Below are 13,910 nucleotides of genomic sequence, written 5' to 3' on the forward strand. Positions count from 1 at the left end.
TTTAAAGCACCGTTTAAAATAAATAATTTTTTTGTGAGGGTGGGGGGGAATCCTGTCAACATTACTCATAAGCACAAATTTCAACCACTCTCCCAGTTTTTATTTTGCATTGGTAGACCACCGAAAACCAGAGATATGATCTTTTATTTCATGGTAGGAAATATGTTTTCTCCACTAGAAAGCACTCATACTCTTTGGACAGGTGATGTTTAATTTCTGTAGATTTTTGTAGTCTGAATTCGATGAATTTTGTGTGAGTGGGGGTTGGCCTTAAAGCAACACTTGGTAACTTTTCAGTTTTGGGGACACCGGTGGACAAAAGCGGTAGTGTTTTGCCTTAAGGAAGACTGCATCTCCCACGAGGACAAGCGCACACACGCATAGTGTCGTAAATTCATGATAGTCGCCTGTAGATAGATTAAACAACATTTCTTTTTCCAGCGGCTGTGTGAAGGATGAAAAGTAATAAGGTAATGAATCCAGCTGTGGCTAAAAATAGCATATGACAGTTAGCAACCCTGTGGCTTAAGGCTGGGTTATGCTTCTGTGGCAGACCCGATTTCCGACCCTCCGCACAAGTCAAGTAAGCACATGGTGACGTGACACAAATGGACTCTGATTGGTCCGCTCAGACTGTTGTTTCTGGTACAGCGTGAATTTACCGCCATTTTCAAACATAGTTTTGCTACACGCAAAAATGGACAACGGCCGACGGAAATATCATCGAAGAGCAAGTCTCGTCAAGACATTATAAAGATTGCCAAATAGCAAGGTCAGCGATTGCATGAAAAAAAATGGAAGAACCACCGAGACAAGTATGTGTGTGCTCGGAAGCGAATGGCCACCCGAAGCCGTAGCCCGGTCGGCCAAACATTGCCAGCTTTTTATCACTTTATGTTGTATTTTTGGTTGGTGCACTTCATTATTTATTGTGTACATACTGTAGGTTTGCTGTGAGTCTGCGACTTATTTACAGGTCACACTTCAAGTACATGAAGAATAAAGCACAGGTTTGGTGTCAAAAGAGTTGTTTTGATGTTTAATTTTCAACAAGACCGTTCACACACTTGATACATCATCACTGACTGAGAGTGCCTCACTGCTTTTATTGTAACAGGTTTACCATCGAGGCTTCCAACGCAGTCTGGGAAGTAGGACACGGCAAAGAAATTGGACAAAATGTAGGACAACGCAGCTTGCTGGCTTTGACCGCAAAAGCCTTCTGTGTCGCCTGTGCCTCAACATCTGTATTCTAATAGCCCCGGATGGAGGGAAGAACGAGGGGAGTCCGTGATGGCTTTCCCCACTTTATTGTGGCAACAATAAAATAAAACAAATAAGAATGGCGGGCTGCCGTAACATGCGACCACTAACGTTCGCTTTCTCCCGTTCTTTCCACTTGCTTCATGCTATGTCACCACTCCCCAGTCTGATCGCCTCTTAAAGGACCCGCGCTAGTTACTGATATTATAGTATGATTAACAGTTGCTGTTCAATGTTGATGAGCTGAAGATCCACATTCGAGCGTTCCATCTCCGTTGGCTTTGCTGTGTAACCGGAAGAAAACTAGAGGAAGTCGACAAGAGTCTCCCCAAACCGTACAAACACAACACCACACCCCTCTAGTGGTTTTTACAGAGCAACGCGTTCCCTTGCCTCAGAAGTATTGAACTATAATTGCAGTCGCCACGCCGTCACCGCAACACAGAAGAATAACTCAGGCTTTAGTGTGGCTAACCCCCGAACCCCACCCTAACTTGTCAGTGCTGACGAGTTCAGTTGGGGGAAAGAAAGCCGGGCCAAAGTTACTTCTGTATATCCTGGTAGCCAACCTTTCTTTTTCTTCTGCAGACAAAACTATGTCTCTGTTGCTCCGCCACCTTTGCAGAATTCGTGTAGATGCGTTAGTATCGACTTCAGTCTTTATAACGAATGGGGAAAGGGGGAAGTGACGTATGCCGTAAAGCAGTCAGCACTCTTCTCAAAGTTAATTAGGGCCTGTGAAAGAGATACAGACCTATTCAAGATATAAAAGAGGTGTCATTCAACTAGTTGTCTGTTGACATATCACAAATTTTATGAAAATATTTTTTAAAGGTTAAAAAGTTACCTAGTGTTGCTTTAAAAGGTCATGTAGTAGTTTACAGTACAGTATAATAACAGTTCATATAGATGTGCTGAGAAAAAAAAAATGTAAGCAGTTACTCATTGAGTATTATTTTCTCAATACTTTACTGCCACATGAGTGCATTTTTTGAAAAAATAGTAATCATTTTTACATGAGTAATATTTGTTTTAAAGTTTGAACCAATGCTACTGTTAATTGAGTCAAAAGTTTGGCTACTCTACCTACCTCTGTCAGTACAGTGGTCAAGCCATATAAGAGGCTTAAACGTTTAAAAAAAAAACACTAACTGAAAAAATGTAGGCGTGACTCCACGCATTGAACACTAGAGGGCAGAATCTGAATGGAATGATACTGCACTAAAGAACGGCACTGAGATTCAAAGAGCTACTTCTGCTGATAATAAAACGACGGGAATTGTTAGTACACAAATATGTATGGAGTTTTAAATACCAAGAAACTGCACTGCAAAGTAGCAAGCTTCACTCAGCAGAGTCCACTGGATGACAATCTTCTCTGCTGTGTAGAGGCCATTCCAAATGATGAGGGCCAAGCCTGCATATAGAGATAATCATGGGTAAATGGTAGAATAAGGGGTATTAGAATAAACAGACAAAACACATTAATAGAGAATATATGTAATTGCAGCAGTTAAACTCTTTTGTGAAGTATGGCATTGTGTACACAATGATATAAGTGGTCTGTTGATTCAGTTAAATGTTTTGACTTATTGATTTTGATAAAAGCTAGTGTTCCATTTCATGCTCCCTGCCATTCTTCCAATTATTGTTCCTGCATGTCACTCCCATACTCCACATGAGAGACACGCCAGTGTGGCTGTAGAAGCAAACGGGGGGTGAGCTTTAATGTTGGATAGAGCTGATGGATCGCATAGTCTCCCTGCCAGATAGCAACTGCTTGAATGATGAGACCCTGTCCTTCAACCAACTCCTTTGTTGTTTCTTGTCAGAAAGAAATCATTCTCCCCTCCCCCTTTGATAATCCCCAAATACCTTTTGACATTCAATACAAAAGAAAAGACATTTCACATGTTAGGTAATTCAGTCATATGTTCGACATTTACAGTGGGGAGAACAAGTATTTGATACACTGCCGATTTGGCTGGTTTTCCCACTTATAAGCCATGTAGAGGTCTGTAATTTGTATCATAAGTTCTCTTCAACTGTGAGGTATGGAATCTAATACAAACATCCAGAAAATCACATTGTATGATTTTTAAATAACAAATTTGTATTTAACTGCATGAAATAAGTATATGATACATTACCAACTAGTAAATATTTTGGCTCTTAGTTCTTTTTTAAGAACCCCTCCTGTTCTCCACTCATTACCGGAAGTAACTGCATCTGTTTGAACTTGTTACCTGTATAAAAGACACCTGTTCACATGCTCAAACAAACAAACTCCAACCTCTCCACAATGGCCAAGACCAAAGAGCTGTGTAAGGACATCAGGAATAAAATAATAGACCAGCACAAGGCTGGGATGGGCTACAGGAAAATAAGGAAGCAGCTTGGTGAGAAGGTAACAACTGTTGGAGCGATTATTAGAAAATGGAAGAAGTTCAAGTTGACGGTCAATCTGTCTCGTTCTGGGGCTCCATGCAAGCGCTCACCTCGTTGGGCATCACTGATCATGAGGAAGGTGAGGGATCAGCCCAGAACTTCACGGCAGGACCTGGTCAATGACCTGAAGAGAGCCGGAACCACCGTCTCGAAGAAAACCATCGGAAACACATTACGGCGTCATGGATTAAAACCCTACAGCACACGCAAGGTCCCGCTGCTGAAGCCAGTGCATGTCCAGACACGTCTGAAGTTTGCCACTGACCATCTGGATGATCCAGAGGAGCAATGGGAGAAGGTCATGTGGTCGGATGAGACCAAAATTGAACTTTTTGGTCTAAACTCGGCTCGTCGTGTTTGGAGGAAAAAGAAGGATGAGTACAACCCCAAGAACACCATCCCAACTGTGAAACATGGAGGAGGAAACATCATTTTTTGGGGCTGCTTCTCTGCCATGGGTACAGGACGACTGCACCGTATTGAGGGGAGGATGGATGGGGCTATGTATCACCAGATATTGGCTGACAACCTCCTTCCTTCAGTGAGAGCCCTGAAAATGGGTCGTGGCTGGGTCTTCCAGCGTGACAACGACCCAAAGCACACAGCCAAGGCAACTAAAGAGTGGCTCCGTAAGAAGCATCTTAAGGTCCTGGAGTGGCCTAGCCAGTCACCAGATCTGAACCCGATAGAAAATCTTTGGAGGGAGCTGAAAGTCCGTGTTGCCCGGTAGCAGGCCCGAAACTTGAAGGCTCTGGAGATCTGCATGGAGGAGTGGGCCAAAATCCCTGCTGCAGTGTGTGCAAACCTTGTCAAGGACTACAGGAAATGTTTGGTATCTGTAATAGCAAACAAAGGTTTCTGTACAAAATATTAAGTTCGATTTTTGTGATGTATCAAATACTTATTTCATGCAATTAAATGCAATTATTTAAAAATCATACAACGTGATTTTCTGTTGTTTTTTGTATTAGATTCCGTCCCTCACAGTTGAAGAGAATTTATGATACAAATTACAGACCTTTACATGCTTTGCAAGTGGGAAAACCAGCTAAATCGGCAGTGTATCAAATACTTGTTCTCCCCACTGTACATTGTCATCTTTAACATTGAGCAGCATGGTCTCGGCTTGTCATGTTTTTTTATTTATTCATTTTTAACTGTTAAATGTCAGTGTACCATTTAGGACCGACTGTTTTGATCAAGCAGGGACCTTGAATTGAAAGAGGTAGAAAATTGATGTATTTGCATTGTCTCTAGACTCTTACCCACAACTCCGCATGCTAATTTTCTGTTCTAGAGGCTTTAAGGGGAAAAAAGTCGACACACAAATACTGAGGGTCTTTGGGTGCAACCAAACAATCAGCAAAAACTTTTTGAGTGAAAATCTCCTTCCATCAGCAAGTGCATTAGAGATGAGACGTGGCTGGGTCTTTCAGCATGACAATGATCCCAAACACACAGCCAGGGCAACAAAAGAGTGGCTTCGTAAGAAGCATTTCAAGGTCCTGGAGTGGCCTAGGCAGTCTCCAGATCTCAACCCCATAGAAAATCTGTGGAGGGAGTTGAAAGTCCTTGTTGCCCAACGACAGCCCCAAAACATCATTGCTCTCGAGGAAATCTGCATGAAGGAATGGGCCAAAATACCAGCAACAGTGTGTGAAAAGCTTGTGAAGAGTTACAGAAAACGTTTGGCCTCCGTTATTGCCAACAAAGGTTACATAACAAAGTATTGAGATGAACTTTTGGTATTGACCAAATACTTATTTTCCACCATGATTTGCAAATAAATTCTTTAAAAATCAAACAATGTGATTTTCTGGGTTTTTTCCCCCACATTCTGTCTCTCATGGTTGAGGTTTACCCATGTTGACAATGACAGGCCTCTCTAATATTTTCAAGTGGGAGAACCTGCATGACTAAATACTTATTCGCGCCACTGTAATAAAACGCAACATTTTGTTAACCAGTGCACAAACTTTTAAATCCTAACAAAGGATCACATAGACAATTGGATTCGTTCAAGAAAAAGAGATGTTGGTAATGCGGGTGTGAACATTTGTCATCACAAAGCACTCTCAAGGCAAGATGCAAAAAGTGCAAAGGAAAACACTTACAGGTGCTCCATGAAAATAATGCAATTCAAGATCACAGCCCCACAACCAGCATTCCAATCGCCAATGACAACACTGAAGTTATGCGCTCCACTGTAGAAACACTATTTGGATAAGCCTACTAATAGCAACAAAGTGCTGCTTAAAGTCATCCGAGTAATCCTGAAAAATGGAAATACAGCGCTGGATACCTACACTGTGCTTTATAATGGCTCAGAGCGAACCATTCTACTGCATGAGGCATTTCTAGCCCTAGGCCAGGTGTGTCAAACTGATTCCACAAAGGGCCGCAGTGGGTCCTGGTCTTTGTTCCAACAGATCCAGTACAGGCAGTTCAACCAATGAGGTTTCTGCTTAAACAAGCAACACCAAACTGCAATGAACTCCTTACACTTGTAAGACACCAGACTGGTGAAAAGGTATTCATCTCGTTTGCTGTGAATGAAATCTAGCACCCACTGCGGCCCTTTGAGGACCGGTTTGACACCCTTGCCCTAGGCCTTCATGGGAGCTCTAAGGGTCTGCATCTGAGAACAGTACGACAAGACGCCTGTATTGTCCATGGTTCCTGTATCATTCAGACTTCCATCTGCTACCAACCCAAGTAAAAACTATGAAATACGAAATGCCACCACAGCTAAGAAGCTTGCTCTGAGGAGTCACTCCTACCAAATAGATACCCTCAGAAGAAAATATCTCCACCTTAAAGATCTGCCATTTTCTGCTATAGACCAAGCACAGCCACTGCTTTTGATAGGGTCTGACCATCAACACCTCATCCTCCCAATAGAGCCAGTTCGTCTTGGGCCTCCAGACGGTCCAGCAGCACTCAAGACAATCTTGGGATGGACCCTACAAGGCCCATCAAGGCACCTAAATAAAGCCTTTTCTTCTGCACAGTGCTTCTTTACTTCCGGTCATCTACTTCAAGCCAACCTCTTCACTCATGTTGAGCGTTTATTGCAGGGGTGGCCAACCCTGGTCCTCGAGAGCCGCAATCCAGCTTGTTTTTCACGTCTCCCTCCTCCAACACACCTGAATCAAATTATCAGGATTGTTATCAGGCTACTGTAGAGCTTGCTGATGAGCTGATCATTTGATTCAGGTGTGTTAAAGGAGAGAGACATGGAAAAAAACAAGTTGGATTGCGGCTCTCGAGGACCAGGGTTGGCCACCCCTGGTTTATGGCAACTTGAAGTTTTGCCTGATCACAGTGAAAAGGCTGTCACAAGATCAAGACAAGACTCAAAAGCACTAAAGACATTGGCGTAGAGAACTACCAGAGTGGAAATGAACGGTGTTCAAAGGTATGCAACACCCTGACTGTGGAAAAAGAATCTACCCCAACTTCAAGCACCTTCCCTTTTTACTAGTAGAGAGTAAAGGTTGGCAAAGGACACAAAGGAGATTGTAGCCTATGAATAGGAAATCAACAAACTCCTGCAGTGGTATCCATTAGGGTTGGGAATCTCTGGCATGAAGCCGATTTGATATGTATCTAGATACACAGGTTACGATTCGATTAAAACATTTTTAAGGCCGAGCGATTCGATGCGATTCGATACAGTGTAAGAACGATACGGTTCGATAGAGTGAAAACGATACGATAGTAAATATTCGTTGTGTTTGTACAGTATTTTAAACATATAAAAATACCACATTTCTAATATAGCAAAATTAAACAACATTTCATACCAATGTTATGTTTTATTTTCTTATGGAAAAAAAAAAGGCTTACTATATGACCTCATTTTGTTGGATGGGAATGATAATAAAATAAAATAAAACTCCAGTGACAGACAACAATAAAGTGCAGTAATTCAATTACTGTATTTCCTGGTGTTTTTAACACAAGAGGTAAGTAATTTAAGTGCAAACTTTCAACGTAAACATCGAACAAACAAAAAATATTAATTATATGCAGCAGCTCTAGAAAAAAAAAAGAATTAAACCTGCTAGTGTTATCATAAATAAATAATAAATTATGCCTTACGACTGGTATAATTGGGGGAATAAAAACATGGCATTTTAGACAGGTCAATAATCATTACTCTAACCTAATACACAGCAAAGTCATTCACTTATGCCTGTGCTTCCTCATTTTTTATTCCTCATCACTGTCCATATCTTTTTTAAAGGGCAGATTTTTCTTGAAGAAGATCAACTAATCCACATGTTCATGTTTAAGTAGACTGCGTTTTGTGGAAACAATATGCTGCCCTTTCCACCATTGTAGTGGGTTATTTTTCAGGGTTAAAACTCACGATCTTTGTACCGCTCCACACTTCACACAAGCTCTGTTCCATGCGAACAGATCTGGCTGCCTTCATCACTTCAAAGTCCGACTTTTGTTTTCCTGGGTGCGTTGAAAATCAATCGCTGCACATCGCTGGCGTCAGTGATCACACTGTCCATTGTTTTAGCATTTTGCTTCATTGCCACTACTAGTTTCGTTTTGGGCTTTGAAGAAAACGCTATTGAGCGTGCGTTACAGTGGTTTTGTTAGCTCTCGCGTTGTTATGACACGCCCGTGACGATCGGGTAATGACGGCGACTAGTAGCGGTTCTGCCAAAATGCATGGGAAGTTGAGGCAACCACGACTGTGAGTAGTGCTTGTCCATATTATATCATGCGTGTGGTCTCGATCTAAGTGCGCTGTGTGGTGAATGACACAAGCGCAGCATGTGAAGTAAAAGCTAAATTATTATCATATTAAGCAAGGTATTGAACTAGGCATTAGAAACCGATTCTTGTACTCGCGATAGCCAAATTCTAGCTCTACTATTGGTTCATTGAATATTTAATGGCTAATTACTAGAGCTGGGAATCTTTGGGCACCTAACGATTCGATTACGATTACGATTCAGAGGCTCCGATTCGATTATAAAACGATTATTGATGCACCCCCCTCCTTTTTTTAAAAATTAAAAATTTTTTTTTTTTTTTTAATTAAATGTTTTGTACATTAGTTCCAAAACTGTTCAAAAATCCTCTCAGGCTAAACCAAACTACTATTTCAGTATCAAGTTAACATATAGCAGTAAACAAATATACAAAAATAACAGTGAATAAAAAACTCCAGTCCCCATTCTGTAACAGCAGCTTTAAACTACATTCAATTAATGTTGTGAATCAACTGTTAAAGTTGTTAAAATTTCTCCCGTTATTCCATAATTTCCTTTTTGTCTACTTTCGACATGTGAAAGTTTTAAAACTATTTTAAAGATAGATTCGAATCAATATTTTACCGATTTAGGAGTATTTTAGATAAAAAGTTAATTAGGTTTGCTTGGAAGGTTCGCTACAACAGCCTTGCAGGGAAGTGTACTGCTTTAAGATGGCGGCCGTTTACTACGCCCGCATCTAGCTTTTTGAAGTTGTGCTGCTCATGCTACCGAATCAATGGTCCATCTAGTCCTATATAAATGATATCTACCATTACTTTATGTGGATGACGTACTTTGTAGCAGCTTTTCGGCAGCAGTCAGGTATGTTGTTGTGTTTTTTTTTTTATCTCGTGGCATGAGTTGAGCTAGAGCCGTGAGTTGAGCATTGGCATTACCCGAGGGGCCGGGTAATGAGAAGCATGATGTTTAGCTACTCTCGCTGCGTTCTTCCTCGTTGCGCCCCGAAGACCGCGCGGCGCGCTGAGTGTGTTGTACTTCCGCTTTACTTGGCATATTTCAATCATCGGAATTTGGATGTTTGTGAATCGTTCTCGAATCTTCCACGGCCGAATCGCGAATAATCTAAGAATCGGAAATTTTGCACACCTCTACTAATTACTGTCGAATGGTAACTTTACTATCGATACATCTGTATCTCTCACCTGTAAAACCGGATATCCGGTCGTATCGGTTTATCGTTCTCAACCTTAGTATCCATACGTAAAGTCAAACCAGCCCAGCGCTATTTTGCACTGCGTCTGTAGTGTAGAGCAGGGGACCGGTGTTATTTGGGTCTTTTTTTCACAGACCGGTGTTCTGACAAATTTTGCAACCCATCAAAAATTGCAACGATGCGGTTCTGCGCATGTGCGTAACGTTAAACATAGCCGCAAAATGCGCAAATGCAGCGATTCCAAAGTAAACACTACAAACTTTCTTGAAAGAAAGGAATATTAACTTATGTTTGATCATGGAAGGACTTGTAGAAAAGTTCTCCTCAGATTCAACCTGCCACGTAAGCTTCACACAACAGCTGCACACCGCGCTCACCATTAACGACTTCGCCTTGTCGTTAAACATTAATTAAGAAGCCCGCTTCACAAAGATACGATGTTGGAAATTGTAGCAAGGTTTTCAACACTCTTGTCACGATGTCAGAATATTCCAGAATGACTTTAATCCAGAACCTCGGTAGAGTTGTTGTCTCAAATGTATGTTTAATAAGGTCGCAGTCATTTGCGATCTCTCTGTTTATTCACAAACAGGTCTCGAATCCACTCCTTCGCAGTTCGTGGGTCTTCGAGGTTGTAGGCTCGTCAGGTGCCCTTTTCGCCATAAAAATATTTCCAAAGACGTCTGTTTTCCTGCTATCTTCGCTCGTGTGGGGGCTAATTATTTCCGGGAACAGATTTGCTGCACCACGGCCTTGTAATACGCTATTATCGAGGACAAGCGCACATAGATATATTATATACACAAACAAGATGTACTGCTAGCAGTCCAATCAATGGACTTCTATGACAACATTGTAATCTATCCCGTAGTATTATATCTAGAGTAGACAGAGATATTGGTGTGTTAAGCAGGGGCACAGGGTTAATTCGGCCAGAATGCGGCCGTTATTAAATTATTTTTTCTTTGCGGCCCGGTCGCAAATGCGCCACGGACCGGTACCGGTCCGCGGCCCGGCAGATGGGGACCCCTGGTGTAGAGCATGACATTTTGTCAGGACTCCCATCGTGACATGGGATTCACGCAGGAGAGGATTTATAATCTTATTAATCCTGTGACAGGGACGGGACTTGAATGATAGTCATCAGGAGCGTGCAGGATCGAGAGTGACACCGATCTGTATACTAATAGTGATCTTTTTCAGCTGGTCGCTAAGCTAACTAAACTGAAGAAGCAGCCATATCTGTAGTCATTTTTCAGTGAGCCAACGATGTTTTGACTTGGGTTAGCAAATCAAAAGAACTACACAATATCACATAATCCATCAGTGCTTGCAATTGACGATTTTTATCCAGGGCTGCGTTGCGTTCTCAATGATTGGCTCCTCTGCTCAGTTTATTTATTTAGGCTACGTTACTTAATCAAAATGACACTTTTGAGGATATGTTACATATTGGCCTGTCACGATAACAAATTTTAGTAGGCGATATACTGTATTGTCTCATTAATTATTGCCGATATGCGATGTTATTGTCAATTTTTTTTATTTTTTTTAACCAATTCAGCCACGAATGCCAATTAGAGTCCATCAAAAGTGTTTACATAGTATTTGATCCAAAATGACAGTAATCTTGTTCTGCAAAGTGCACGTTAGCAAATTTGAAGCAAAATAATTCATTGCCAATCAGATTTTTCACAAAGGGTGTCATTTTAAAGCTATTATTAGTGTAGAATCTGAAATATGTGAGATTAACTACAGAAATGGTTTTTTTCTATGTTAAACATGACGTGCTTTTAATTGATGTAATAAATGTGATCTGCAATTGATTTTTTTTCATTTTTTCATTTGCAAATCCTGTTAACCAGCGATTTTTCATGTTTGAAGTGTCACCTTCTAACCACGAGTTTGCCTTTGGAGAAGACTGCCAATGTTTTTTAAAGCAGGCTATAGTGGTTAGTACGTTGTCTTTTTCCCCGATTGGCCTCAATGTAGCAATGCTAACACTTTACAGTGTTTAATATAGATAGTTTCCTTATTTTTAACAGGTACGCAAACTGGTTAGGGGTGGAAAAGGTGACAAAGTAACATGGCCACACGGCATGCGCGGAAAAGTGCATTTCATAGTGCAACCAGAGACATCTCGAATTAAACACAGTACATAATAATTTAACATATACAAGTCTAAATCTCTCATCCTGAAATCAGAACATATAAGACGCATTAGTTAGCAAATTATACAAAATCTAAATTGTAAAATATACAGCAGTGGTGGGCCGTCAAAGCCTGCAAAGCCTTCTCTGCTGGCCTAAAAAAATCTGAATCACAGACTGATGTTATTTATATAAGTTTTGTCCATGAATATGTATTAAAAACATTTCAAATGGTCTGCCTGATTCCTTTCATTGCTATCCCCTTGGTTGCGTTGCATCCAGACTTGTATTTTCATATATAAGCATTTAACCAATAAAATTCAGCCACTATTTGTTACCAGGCAGGGTCATAGTAAGATGCCTGGGGGGGGGGGGGGGGGGGGGGGGGGCCTCCGCAATCAGTTCTGCGGGCCATGTAGCATAAAATAAATGGCGATCAAACTGTTGCTTTAACCAATCAGATTTTGAGTTGGCGACACCAAGGCCTCCTAGTGGGCGTACGGAAACGTCAGCGTATTCCCACGCTTTGATTGGCTAGTCAGAGACTGTACTAGCCAGAGCTAGCAAACTTCAACTCTAGCAAGCTGTACGATAAATTTAATCCTTTAATAGCTGTTTTGTCAACCCGCAATGGCTGAAGGAGGAGAACAAATGGATTTAGTCGCAGGTTTACTGTCAAAGCCATTTTCAAGACGGACTTTTCAAGAAAAGCGGGACATTGTTAAGCAAGGTCGGGCAACTCCGAAGCTAGCAAGCCTGTCACAACCGGGAAAACGGTTTGTCCGCCACGTCCAGTCCACTAACTATTAGTGGTACTCCTGGCTCACAGACTCCGAGGACCGGTGCAAATGGTATTTCTGGGAGTGCTTGTTATTTGCCACTGAGCGAGATGGTGTTTGGAGCCACACTGGATTTGCAAATTTGTCTTGCCTTTGCAAAGCAGCAATGAGGCATCAAAGCACTGCCGGTTGCGAGCAACGGCGCTTTCCAAAACTTTTCGGGAAACTAGACGTGATCTACAGCTGAGCGAGCAGGTGCGTAGGGAAACGGACTACCACAACGAAAAGTTGAATAAAAATAGGGAAATTTTGAAAAGACAGATTGACTGTCATTTTTTGGGGCAAGCAGGAACTTTCATTTAAGGGGCACGATGAAAGCGCTAGATCCAAAAACAGAGGAAATAATGTGGAGCTTCTGTCTCTCATTGCTGAGAGCAACACGGATCAACATTACCACCAGTCCACTAACAGTCTTTAGTGGGATGTCGGGCAAAATACAAAATGACCTGATCGCTGCTATTGCTGATCTTCTTGAGGAAAAGAAAGGAGGATGGACTTTGTGTACAAATACTCTGGATTTTTGGTGAGTAAAATGTTGCTCTTTTCTTAAATAATATGCAGTTTTATCTGGTTATTTTTTTATGCGTTTTATGTGTGTCGTGGCTGTACTTGCAGTAGAAGTAGAAGCCATAAAATAGATATTGAGGGTTGGATTGATTCAGACGGAGCACTACTGAAGGCCTAGGTGTGAAATGCACGGCCCGCCACTGATACAGTATGTCCCATTTGCGTTAAGCAGACAACAGCTGTACAGCATAAAATGTGATTTTACAGGTACAGTATAAATTCCATTCACTTAACTATTATGTGTTAGATAGATAGATAGATAGATAGATAGATAGATAGATAGATAGATAGATAGATAGATAGATAGATAGATAGATAGATAGATAGATAGATAGATAGATAGATAGATAGATAGATAGAATAAAAAAAATTACAAGTCTTCAAAAGCATTAACTGTAGTGATCATAACTTTATTTACATTCAACCAAAGCAATTAGTCCCATGGTCCTTAACTTCGATTGATAGGGCATCATACTGGATAAACAGAGGTACACCTGTAGGCTGTTTTATGAATGGGGGGGTGTACGAACAGCGCGGGAATGGGGGTACTTTCAAATGCGACCTGTAGCGGAGCTCTCCCGTTTGATAAACTCTCGATGGCTAAACAAATGAAACGACCTCCACAACAACGCAAAACTCTTCCCTTTCTGTAATTATCGGAGAGTATAGAGGGGCCTTAAATAACTCGTCA

The 13,910-nt window shown here is 41.3% G+C and overlaps 1 protein-coding gene across 5 annotated transcripts in view; it reads right to left on the reverse strand.

Moving 5' to 3' along the window:
• LOC130916179 (tumor protein p53-inducible protein 11) overlaps nucleotides 1-13,910 on the reverse strand; it is an 86,298-nt gene that overhangs the window by 3,132 nt on the left and 69,256 nt on the right. For all 5 annotated transcript variants that reach the window (XM_057836684.1, XM_057836681.1, XM_057836685.1 and 2 more), the window contains one exon: nucleotides 2,579-2,680. In XM_057836684.1, coding sequence (XP_057692667.1) covers nucleotides 2,579-2,680 — 102 coding nt within the window. The remainder of the gene's footprint in view (nucleotides 1-2,578; nucleotides 2,681-13,910) is intronic.

This window comes from Corythoichthys intestinalis, chromosome 5 (assembly GCF_030265065.1).
Source record: "Corythoichthys intestinalis isolate RoL2023-P3 chromosome 5, ASM3026506v1, whole genome shotgun sequence".
Classification (NCBI taxonomy): Eukaryota; Metazoa; Chordata; class Actinopteri; order Syngnathiformes; family Syngnathidae; genus Corythoichthys; species Corythoichthys intestinalis.